Raw genomic sequence first — 12,630 nt, 5'->3', positions numbered from 1 at the left:
CAAATCACCATTTAATGTTGTTTTGGCATTAAGTAAAAATTTGAATTCTCCCGTACTTGGAATAGGGAAAGGCATATAATTGTTTTTAGTTCACCTTTTGTTTCTCATTCTATTTCTTTTCCCAAATGGAGGGGAGCAGGGAGGGAAGCTCCCACTTTTAAAGACAGCATGGCACCATCCATTTTAAGCTGCAACTCAGTCCTAATGGGAAGCCTTTCTTACCTTCAATGTTTTATTTATTGGTGCATCCTTTGGTTTATTGGTGCATTGATAGAGGAAAAGATGTTACATGTCAAAATCACTGTCTGCTTCTCAGCTTTTCACTTTGTAAAGTGACAAGGAATTTGAGTAGGACTGATATCAAAGTTGGATTTTTCTCCATGCCAGAAAAATACAGAACAACAAGTTGAAACCCAAAATTAATTTGGGGTGGTTTTTTCCCCAGTGTGTCTAAAATTGGACTGTTTGTTACTTGTGGACTTGCAATCACAATGCAATCATGTGACTAACCAGCAGGTCTTTATACTAGTACATTTCCACCCTTCCTCTAGTTAGCAATGCTGGACAGAATCATTAACTGAAGTTGCTCATAAAAGGAGGAGTGCTCACCAGTCAGGGAAAAGACTCTCAAAAATGAAATTATACCCCACACTTCTACTCAGTATTTTTGTGAATAACTTGTTGCTACCTGCCAAGAAGAAATCTTGCATTGTGAAAATAAAAAAGTTAAAATCCCACCTCAAATAAATCTTATCCATGTAAAAGAAAAAAATGCAGCAAACATTGGTTGAACAAATTCAGTTTTCTGTTGCATAGCTTCCCTTTAATAAACAAGAATTATGTAAAAAAGGACAATCTTTTACCCTTCTATTTAAAACAAACAAAGCAGAAAGGACAGCAAACACCTACCTTTTCTTCTTGATAGATGATGACAAAATGTTGTCCTGAATTGCCTTACATTTTGAAGCCTGTTCAAACTGGTAAATTCCATTTTTATTATGAGTTGTTCTGTTAAAAGGGAGCAGGAGGAGAAAAGGCAATAAACTTTAAAAGAGAGAACATATTCTACCAATGTTGTCACATTTACTTTATTATGCCAATAGGATTAATAACCTTTGATTTAGCTGAAAACATTACTAAAGAAACCTTATGGACTTCTATTGTGAAGTTCTTGTTATTAAAAGAGAGTTTTCTGCTAGGCAATATAAAATATTTGGTTGTTTAAATTAACTCTATTTCATAGTCTGAATTATATTTTCCACTTTACACTGTAATCAGCAAATGTAATTTAAAAAAATGAAATTGAAAGCTTCCTGAACATTAAGTTTTGAAGATATTTAAAATATTCACTAGTAAAATATTCAGCAGATGTGATTTCCTAAAATTGCTGATGAAATGCAATATTTGGAGTGAATATAATATATACAGGCAAGTCCATCCACAGGTGAAGTGCGTCTTTGTACTTTGACCTTAACTTACTGATTCAAGTAGAATACTTCCTGTCTTTTTTATTCTTTATTTACACAGAAAGAACAAATATTTGTAAAAGGAACCAGGGGAAGTGTCAGATAGTATCTTTAATTCCTGTCTTATTTTCACCAAACTCCTGTGTGGTCCTCTTGCTCTGGGCAGTCCTTGTAGAAGAATGAGAAGTAAGTTAGTAAATGACTGAGATACCAAGTTCTTATTCCATTCACCTCAGTTCATCCTGTATCTATGTCCAATCTCATACAATCACCCTCTTCTAACATAGCCTTCCACTCTGTAGATTGCCATTTACCCTAAAGATTTCTTCTCTGGCATTATTTTCCCTGCCCCTCACCATGTTCTTCCCTGCCACCTGCCCCTCCTCTTTGCTTCTTTCCACTGATGCACGACTTACAGAGCCCTTGGACATTGCAGCCTTTTGCTCAAACCAGAAGTAGAAACACAGAAGGCAGAGGGGCCGTGTGCTGTTCTTAGAGAACAAGTGAAACATCTCTGCACAGAGGCACTCACACAAGAGAAAGGCCTTCCTGCTTTGTGCTTCTGAGTCATCACTGCTTTTTACTGACAAGGACCAAAACTTCACCTGCTACAACATGGAGACCCCTCAGCAACAAGATTTCTGACAAGCTGAGTTTGAAGATTTGCTTGGGAAAGATGCCATTTCAAGGCACAGAACCACAGAGTGGCTGGGGCTGGAAGGCATCTCCAGAGCTCATCTAGTCCAAACTCCCTGCTCAGGCAGGGCCACCTAGAGAGGGGGAGCAAGGACTGTACCAGATGCTTTTGAATATCTCCAAGCACAGAGACTCCACAACCCACCTGAGCAGCCTGTGCCAGTGCTCAGTCACCCTTACAGAGAAAAAGTGATGATGCCTGATGATCAGAGGGACCCTCCTGTGTTCCAGCTGGTGAGCACTGCCTCTGTTCTAGCACTGAGCACCACTAATGAGAACTTGGCTCCATCCCCTGCACCCTCCCTTCAGGTATCAATAAGTTCTCTCCTGAGCATTCTCTTCTTAAACACCTCAGATGAACAGACTGACTGAAGAGTAAAGAAGAACAAATGCTTGTTTATTTTGCTACTGAGCTGACTCTCATTGTCATAGCTGACAGGGAAGGAAAGAACCACCTTTCTTTTTCTTTCCATTGCCCATGAATTTTCTAGAGTTAGTCACACCTAGTAGCAATTTCCACAGGATGTAGGCTGCCAAGGAGAGAGAACAGCCCTCTTCATTTCTTCCCACCACCAATAAATTCTCCCCAGTATACACTCAGTGCCCCTAAGGAAGTATCCAGTCTGTATGCCCCTTGTTGAGGGAAACAGTAAGACAACACAACATAAACCTCTATCCTTCCAGTTCTGCAGTGACTTCAATAGTAACAGCTGGCACTGCCTACTGAGAGCTCCTTGGCTGCCTTTGCATACAGCTCTTTATCTCATTTTTTCTCAAGGAGTGAAATACAAATAGCAGAAGGCTCTCAGAGCACACAGTTCAGAGCTAAGAACGCTGCAGATCTCCCATAGCAAGTGCTAGCAAATATTCTGCCTAAAAAATTTATGTACACAGTTTTACTGCTGCAGCTTGCTCTGAATGGTTCTGTCTATGCAGAACAACCAGGCAGGCCCTTTCCAGCTCTCAAACAAATTTAGGTAGCACTACTTCCTCTCATGCTTCCTCCCTCTTGCTTCTTTAACTTAGTAACATCAAATGATTATTCTGCAGCTTAAAATAAGAGAAATGGCTACAGGCAAAAGTTTAGCTGCCTAAACATAATTTTAAAGAAACAGAAAGGACAAAAAAAAAAAAAAAAAAAAAAAAAAAGAACAATTGATAAAAGCAAAGTGCATGTTACTGCTGCAAATAAGCCTTCCATTATAACTAAAACCCAAGATGCTGGATGCTGATTTGAGAAGTGGCCCCAGCCCCTCTGAGCCACCACTGGCCAGAAGAGACAGAAGAGACTGTCTAACACGTTAATATGCCAAGTGGATGACCAGGCCAGAGCAGGCAGCAAGGTTTGATAGCTCCCTGCAAGGGGCATTAGCAGAGTACCAACATTCTTGCACAACTCTGTGCAGACAACCATTACAAGTCCTTACAGCTTCCTATTAATTTATGTCTTGAGATCTGTGGGGCAATGAATAAATATTCTCTCAAATAATACAGGCTTCACCCCACAGACTTTTAGTCCTTTAAAAAATTCCTAAGATCAACAAATGCAAGTTGCCTCATTTTTTTAATACACAATTGTTTTTAAGTAATCCTTTTCAAGACCTGAAAAATTCAAAAAAAAGGAAGTCAGAGAAAAAAGATAGAACAAAATAAATCCCTATTCTGTTTTGTCATTAAAGCCTCACAATCACTTTTACAGCCACATGACAGATCACCAAAATACTTCTGTGGCTTTTTGTACATAAAACTTACTTAACCCTCTTTATGTGGTGCAAAAGGTACAAAATTAAAACAATTGATTTTCAAGAGATGTAAAGCAATTACTCATTCCATTAAAAGGTAAATTTCTGAATTTCTGTTTCACTGTTAGAGTAGCCTCTACTTCACATGAGTGCAATCTTTTTGCACTTAGATAAGATGGGTGTGCAAGAGACAGTCCAGACTTCTACTGCATTATTCATGGCAAAGTTGCACAGACATCAAACTCACATTAAATTTCTGCTCATTTCAGACAATTGTGCAAGGCAACATTTACCACTAAATTAATTTACCTGACCCAGTGGATGACAGTCTTTGTTCACTACTTAGAGCAGCACTACAACTTCTGCAATGAAATCAGTAATATGCCTCACAACACAGATATCAGGCTACATTCAACTAATTCCGTGAACTATTAAGCTAAATGAGAACTTGAAGCAGAAACATTCTGTTGGCCTAAACTCATAAAACTGATGACACAGGGAAATTTCAGCTGTATTTTCCCTAGGGCTCATATGTTCTCAAAGCCAATCTCATTGGACCAAATCTGAAAAACAGGGGCTTTTTAAATCATATATGAACAGCTTGAGGACCACATACTTCCTATGGTAATTCTAGAAACTCAGGAAGTACACCATCTGTACTTTAATAAATCCACAGTAGATTAAGACCATGTGCCTTATCTATCAGCATGTTTTATTCTATATCTTGCTCTCAGGAAGACAGCAGATCCTCAAACTGTAAAACGTTTAAGACAAGGACTGACTCCATCTTCAGACAGAAACTATATGGAAAGTCCTTTTGCTGCTCCTGCAGCATTCAGTCCTGAGACAACAGGGAACCTTAGTGCAGGAAATCACCAGACAGAGGGGTATGCCAAGTAAGAGAGCATTCTGGGGGAGATGAAAGGTACAGGAAAGAAAAGCAAAGGCACACCCTTTAAAAACAAAACTAAACCCAACCCCAGTTATCAGAGTAGGAAAATGGGATAGGCATAAGATGGAGGAACGATAGGGAAGACAAGAAAAGAAAAAAAGGCATATGGAAAAACTGATGCTGTGAGTTATACTGTAACACAAAGATTAAAAGGTCACTCTTCTAGATATCCCTCAAAATCTGATAGAAACAAAGAATGTGGGATGAGATATTCAAAATTTCTCAGAACTGAACTGTCTGGCAGCAGTGAAAGCAACAAAAATTTCACCTCCCCGCTAAGTCCACCCTGAAAGTAAGGGAAAATCCCACTCATTGGCTATTCACTCCACACCCAGCATAATAAATTGTTGCTCTTTTCTATAGCTTCTTGATCTTGGCTGTCTGAAGCAGCACAAGAGCTCTAAACATGTTCCAGCTGAGCATCTCCAGCTAAAAAGGATAACTTCTGTATGCAAAATTACACATTTTTATCATTCTACCAAAATGGCACTGAATAGCATTATCCAGATTGTGAATATCTTTTGTCTTAATCTCTCCCTTGAAGGGACTAATTTATATTTGAATCTCATCATCTGTTAGTTGAATACTATTAAAAACCCAAAATCCCTACTTCCAGAGGAAGGGTGCTCTTAAGTGCTGCCTTTGACACTATTTCAAATTAATCAGATGATAAGAATATAGTGATGTTTTTAAAGTTCACAACACCTTGATTAATAAGGCAATACACAATTTAAATTCTTGGTGAAATGGACTATAAAAATTGCTTCATCAAACCACAGGAGTAAGAATTTGTCTTGAAACATTAATCACAGCAACTGTTAAAGGGATTGATCCTACTATCTTTGTTCAAGTTCCTATAGAGGTATTGCTTATCTAAGGAATGCTAAATCAGGTCTTTAACACAAACTGCATCTTGAAATTATTTGAAAGACCCTCCAGTGCATTCACCAGGGCTATGTATAACATCAGACACTTTTTATTTATAAAATCCATAAACTGCATGACAGGTAACATGACAAGCAACATTCAGAGCCTCATGGTAGGTGAAGTGAAAAGAATAAGGTACTTACACTAAAATCATGTTACAAGGGCACACAATAGAATGACAGAGCAGTTTCACTTGGACCAAATAAACAGAAACCTTTCACCACTGTCAGAACATAAATATGTCCTGGCAGCAGCTTTCAACTGAACACCTGTTCATTTAGACAGAACTAATACATGAGGCATGGCTTCAAAATATGCTCCTAAAATATATCTGCATGCATCACTTGGGGTGAAGGGGCAAAATATTAAGAGAGCAGTAAAATTAGTGAAGTGGACCCCCACTGCTGACTAATCTAAACCATAGTAAATTATTTGTGCAGTATACTAGGCTACTCCATAATTGTGGTATTAGCCTGTCTCTTTTCCCCCTTCTGACTGCCTGAATGCAGTATTTTGTCACGAGACAGAATGTACAGGTCTCTGTAGCATTGTTAATTAAGTATAGCTGTTTATTTCCTAGGCCTGCATACAGATCTGCTGCTGAGAGAGGAACTGGAGAAATCAACACTATGGAACACTGTATTAATACTAACTTGTTTACCCATAGCTTCTCAATCACTTCCTCCCACTGTTCAATTACCTCAGTGGTCTTACACTGGGCTTGCCCTGGACCTGCAAAGACAGAAAGCAAGCTGGGGAAATAGTAAGTGAATGCCTTAAAACTGGCAAGACAGACTAACAGAGCTATGGTAGTCAGTTCTTTAGGGTACTGCTGCCTTGTTTCTTTTATATAAAACATACATAAATAGTGCTATTTTTTTACTTCTCTTGCAGGACCTGGCATGATTTATCTGCTACATATTCCTGGGTAGTAAAATAGCAGCTAGAATTTCTTCCTAAATTTAACCTAGCACACCCTGGGCCTCATAACAAAGAAAATACTACCTAGCTTCTCTTACTATTTTCATTTTCCCTTGATAAGCACTAGCAGTACCGAGTCCTCTGTTCTACTATTACTGTAACCACTAAACAAACAACTATGCCTGCACAAACAGTTGGGGGAGAGAGGAAAGGAGAGAGGGAAGACCAAGGATCTAAAGGTGAGAAAAATGCAAGACTTCTTTTTTTGGTTGTACTGTTGAAAATATAAGAAGGCTGTAGTTAAGAAAATAGAAATTGTACTCGCAGTTATAGCTTAAAAATTGAGAGGACAGTGTGAGGCATAGATAGGAGAAATCTGCCAGAGAACATATTATTGCAGTATAAATGACACTGGTTCCATGAATAAGTCTGGAGGTTACTAGACATATCTTACTAGCAGTGGCCTTTCTTTTCAGTAAGAAACCCTACTAAGAGGCACAGTAGGCTGTGAAATGAGCCCAAGACTAGATGTGCAAGTCGCACTGTAGAGGCAGTCACATTGCCCCAATTTGCTAAGGCTTAACAAGAAAAAGGGGTAAGCAACAAACCTGTAAGAGACAAACCACATCATCAAGATTATTTACTAAGACACAGATCCCCAGAGAACTTCAAGTGCCTGGTCACCATGTATTTAAACATTGCTGCACATAATAGCTGCCTAAGTATCTAAGAGAGTCTGATCCAATCCTCTGCTCTTCATCCTTTCATCCTTCAGTTTCATCCTTTAAAAGTATTACTCAAAGTAAAAGAACAGATTAGCTTTCAATACTGCAAGGCAACAGAATAATAGGGCCTTAGAGATTCTTTGGGAGATGTCTGGTTACAAATATGCCTCCAACAGCAAAGGAAATAATGATAAAAAAGATTAGCTTGTGACTGTGAAGACTGTCTAGATTACTTTTACTTGGAGGTGGTCAAGGATAGTGCCTAGGTTTTTTTTTCTTTTTCCTTTCCTGGAAACATCCATGTACATCCTCTTAATCTTATGCAGGAAAGAGTTGCTGCCAATAACACAGCAATGCCACTCAAATAATCAGGGTTGTTTAGGAGAACCACACTACCCCACAGCACACTGGAATCTAATTCCTATTGACCAGACTATCCATCTCCATCACTGAGAGATTGCTCTGAACTCCTGAATGAGTCCAGATGCTCTCTGGATCAAGCATCTCCAGCATGGCCCTTAGCCAGGCCCAGTCCAGCTGCTGCCTGGATCAAACCCCTCCAGCATGGCTCCCTGCCCAGTCCTGCTGCTCTCTGGATGAACCAACAGCTCCTGGTCAGTCCAGTCCAGCAGCTCTCCCTCCTTTCTCATTAGCCACACATGCACCACAAAGCCCTGTCAGGCCAGCTTACTGAGCACAGTCAGTCAGGTGAGACAGCACATCCACTCTCGGATTCAGCTGGCAAGACATCTCTCCAAAGACACTGCAGTTACAGGAGCTTGAGTATATTGAAACTTTCTTTGATGAATTATTTACTTGACACACTTTTGCAGACACTTAGTCATGAAGAAATACAATTTCAAGCTGACAAAAACTAGCTTCAAATTGGTGTCAAAATTCCTCCAAGTAGAATAAGGAAAAATACATATTTAAAATCACAATCTCACTTGCCCTATTACAAAGGTTAAAAAAATGACATGGATTTTCAGACCTCTTTGGTATGTGTTGTTTCCACTTTCATTGCTCCAGTTGAGTGTACTAAGATGGGAAATAGACTGTTCTCTGAAGTGCTCTCTATCAGCATTTCTAGTCAATTCAATTCCATGGTATAACACAGAGAGCTGAATGAAAGGAGAGGCAACTCAGAAACTACTAGGGAAGAGTGTGAGGAGATGGGCCAGGGGGAAACCACAGACACAGCCCAAAACAGAGTGGAAAGAAGAATGGAGTAATGGCTACCAAAAAAAGCAAAGCAGAACAGTACATACTGCAAAAAACCAGTATCAAGAGGGGGAAAGATGGGAAAAAAAGCAGAAAGGGGAAAAAAATGAGAACAGGAAAGAGAAGCAGGCTAGAAGCTCATAACAGTAGGTAGGAACATTTGGAGAATTCTGTTCCTTTTCTTTCACTCTAACTTTGAAAGATGCTATAAACTTAGAGCTTGTGAAAGTTTTAAATATTGAGGGAAAGAGCACAAGAGTATCTCATCAGAAACACATAAGAAATGCACTGTTAGGGTACACTGCAATCATTACTGCAACTAACATCACTTGCATTCACTTAGGGAAAGCATAGGCTACCAAATTCAGCTAGACTGAGTGAGATGGTGGCCTTAGTAAGGTTAACTGCACTGTCACCATTGTCTTCAACACAACCAGGACATCACTGTTTCTGTGAAAGACCCAATTCTTAAGTTCTTTTTGATTTTTATAATGTGGTTTTTGACTGTAGTATATATTAACATATAATAGTCATGGTAACTGCAAAGGCAATAATGCCATATAAAGTAAAAGAAGAAAGAAAAAATATTTCAAAACTACTTCTTACATAGTATTGATTTCATGTGTGGATTACACCACCATCTTCTGCACTCTTAGTTTTCCTACAGTCTGTGGGGACCCAAGAGCATAAAAACAACAGTCATTAGTATTGAAGTCTGCATGTAAGGCACAACGTTTCACAGCTGATTTTACAAAGTACCTTCACATTAAATTTCACAGCATAAAAAAACAGGCTGTAAAGCAAAAATCTACACTGATCTAGAAGGTCAAGACACAGGATCAAATGAATGGGCTCCCACAAAGTACAATGCCAACCCAAAACTAAACAGGCTTCATATGTCTTGCCTTCATTGTAAATGGATTGTAAATGATAAATCTGCATTTTTAACTAAATACAGATTACAAAAACAGTAATAGCATTTCCCAGCTCCACCTTCCTGGAAAGAAGAATAAAAAGATACCTGGAACGTGTCATTCATCAGGCACTTTTTGCATCGTACGCTAACAAAACTGCTCTACGCAGTATTTTATTGGGCTCGAAACCAACGGCAGAGTGACAGCCGTCAATAAGGGGGCCCATGGACAAATAATTCATTATAGTTAAAGCAAAGTGCTATTTGCCCTAATAATCTCTAACGCTCTCTCTGATCAAGCTACCGAAACAAAAGCGAGAATGAACCGGAGCGAAGGCGAATTTCTGCTTTTGCAGACCCGACCTCACGGACCCACCAGCGGGCGTCCAGCCCGTACCTGTTCTCGGTGTGAGGAAGGGGCGTCAGGGGAGACCTGAGGGCTCGCACCACTTTCGGCGTGACAGCCGCTACTCCTACGTCCTCCTGCCAGCCCCTGGCAAGCGAGACGGGAAAACAAAGTTGTCAGGACCAGTGATTGAACATCACCCGGCGAGAGCGGCGCCGCTCTCCTGCCCACGACCCGCGCCGAGCCCAGACCGAGCCGAGGGCATCGCCAGGGTCCGCCGCGCCCCGCGGGGCTCGTCCCGCTCCTCCCGCCCTCCCCAGACGGCTCCGGACCGCGGGCGAGGCCGCCCGGCCGCCCTACCTGGCGCGGAGGGGCTGCTGGCCGCCCAGGCGCAGAAGGCAGCCTCCCAGCAGCAGGCTGCCCAGCGCCGCGGCCAAGGCGATGACAGCCCGCATGGTGCGCTCGGCAGCGGCACCCGTCGCAGCTACGGCCCCATAGTATTTAAGGGAGGCTGCGGGGAGGGGGAGGCGGCCATAGCAGCCACAGGGTCTCTGCGCTCCGCCCCTCGCCCGCAGCCCTGCGCCGCCGCCGCCATCGGCCCCCCCTCCCGCCGCGGCCGCCGCGCGGGCCCGGCCCGCCGGTGCTGGTGGGGAGCGGCTGGGCTCGGCCGGCGTGAGGGCGGCACCCGGGCGGCACCCGGGCGGTCTTTGCTAGCGGCCTTTGCTACCGGCCTGTGCCGGCTGCCGCTCGGGGCGCTTCCCGCAGCGCTTCCGTGTTGAGGGCGGCGGAGCGAGGGAGTTGAAACTGCCCAAACTTTAATGGGGGAGAGGGGCGCCCTGCGGGACGGCGGCGGGAGCAGGGTGCGGGGCTTGCCCGGCGAGGGCAGGCAGCCCTGCCCCGTGGCTGGCGTATTGAAGCCGCTGCTGCTTCAATAGCTCTTTCTCTGAATTAAAAAGTAATAGTCAATGTGTCCTGTGTTTTGTCTCATAAAAGGTATGTAACATAAAATTATTTATATTATAGATAAAAATGACCCCACGTGGAACACGGTGCGTGTGCGGCTCGGGGCCCCCCAGCATAAGAAGGCTGTGACCCTGTTCAGAGGAGAGCCATGAACCTGATCTGAGGGATGGAACCCCTCTGCTGTGGAGACAGCCTGAGAGCTGGGCTGCTTCAGCCTGGAGAAGGCTCATTACAGCTTTCTGTAGGAGGCCCACAAGAAAGCTAGGGAGGGACTTTTTAACAAGAGCATGTAGTGATAGGACAAGCAGGAAGGCTTTAAACTGAAAGAAGACAGGTTTAGATGGAATATTAGGGAGATATTCGTTATTGTGAGCATGATGAGGCACTAGAACAGATTGCCCAGAGAAGCTGTAGATCCCCCATCCCTGGAAGTGTTCAAGGCCAGCTTGGATTAACCTGACCTAGTGGAAGGTGTCCCTGCTTATGGCTAGGGGTGGTTGGAACTAGATGATCTATAAGGTTCTACCCAAAACATTCTATGTGTCTATCATTTGGAGTGGTTTTGGTAAAGAAATGCTTCTGTAGTAAGCTTGTGTCTTTCTATGTGATGGTGCATTCAGTGTTGCTTTCACAAACCATTGGTATGAGAAACCTAGTAAGGAGACAAGGTGCCAATAATTAGGTCCCCCGTTATTGACAGTGGGTCGAAGAGATGCTGTGACTTACAGCAGCCTTTCAATTGTGAGCTGACACCTTGTTTTTGCAGATTCTTCCCTATCCTTCATGTTTTCTGTATCTGTGAGCATTTCCTTAAGCCTTGGAGCTGCTGCTCATCAAACAATGGCTAGAAAATCTCAAAGTAAGAGCTCTGCTGCTCTATATTAATGAAGTAACACAGACTTGATATTGTGAGTGGTTAGATATAACAATAGGAAGCAGCAAGCCTCCAGGAAGTGCACCAGAGGAACAGCACAGCACCATCTGTGACTGTGATGGAGTATACAGGGAAACACGTAATGATGTTTTTGGGGCATTTGTTCGCTTGCTGGTGAGCAGGGCTGTGGGTGCTGGTGGGAGCGAGCTAGAAGCAGTTGGCTGGTGTCCCAAGGGGTTGCAGGTATCTGACTGGCTCAATGCACAGTCCCCCAGGAGCACAGCTCAGTTGTCTTCTTGGCTTTGAGATACTTAATTGTAATAGCAAAGCAAAGCCAGTGTGAACTTGTGAAGTCCTGAAGAAGTTTGCTGTTTCAAGATTGTTGTGAATCTCTAAACAGCAAGCTTCTGAATTGTTGTGATTTAATGTAAATGTCTGGAACATGAAGATGATTCATCACCACTTCCCAAAAGCTTGCTTTGGGCCTATCCTATAAAACCAGTTGACACTGTATACAATAAGTAGGGGGCCTACACTCAAGCTTTTCAAGGTATGTGTGTACTGATCAACAGATATTAGAAATATCAATCCCCCACCACCTCTGTAAAACATGAAGGCTCCTGCTTATGTTAGTGGATATCATCAGCTATTTTGTAATACCCATTAAATACCCTATGTAAAACAATAAGTCTTTCATCTTAAAAGCCTAGTGGTATTCAATTCCAGCTCTGAATCAAAGACAACTAAGAATTACAGTCCAGAAAAAGATTTGGCTTTTGCCCTCACTGTTATTTCCCTCTGCAATACAGTTTTCCTGGGAGTCCTGAGGTATCACTGTCAGCTAATCCATGGGAAATTTAGTGATGCCAGTGAGGACGTAATAT

General features: G+C 42.2%; 1 protein-coding gene across 1 annotated transcript in view; it reads right to left on the bottom strand.

The window, feature by feature from the left end:
- Positions 1 to 10,484, bottom strand: part of ST8SIA6 (ST8 alpha-N-acetyl-neuraminide alpha-2,8-sialyltransferase 6) — a 45,398-nt gene extending 34,914 nt beyond the window's left edge. Inside the window, exons 1-3 of the mRNA XM_059475331.1 lie at positions 10,270 to 10,484; positions 9,961 to 10,056; positions 910 to 1,008 (exon numbers count right to left, since the gene is read on the bottom strand). Of these exons, the coding sequence (XP_059331314.1) occupies positions 910 to 1,008; positions 9,961 to 10,056; positions 10,270 to 10,364 (290 nt within the window). The 5' untranslated portion in view covers positions 10,365 to 10,484. The remainder of the gene's footprint in view (positions 1 to 909; positions 1,009 to 9,960; positions 10,057 to 10,269) is intronic.
- Between the last annotated feature and the right edge of the window lie 2,146 nt (positions 10,485 to 12,630).

The sequence above is a fragment of the Ammospiza nelsoni genome, chromosome 1 (assembly GCF_027579445.1).
Source record: "Ammospiza nelsoni isolate bAmmNel1 chromosome 1, bAmmNel1.pri, whole genome shotgun sequence".
Taxonomy (NCBI): domain Eukaryota; kingdom Metazoa; phylum Chordata; class Aves; order Passeriformes; family Passerellidae; genus Ammospiza; species Ammospiza nelsoni.
The sequence above is the reverse complement of the archived record's forward strand: the minus strand, read 5'-3'. Positions and strand labels throughout refer to the sequence as shown.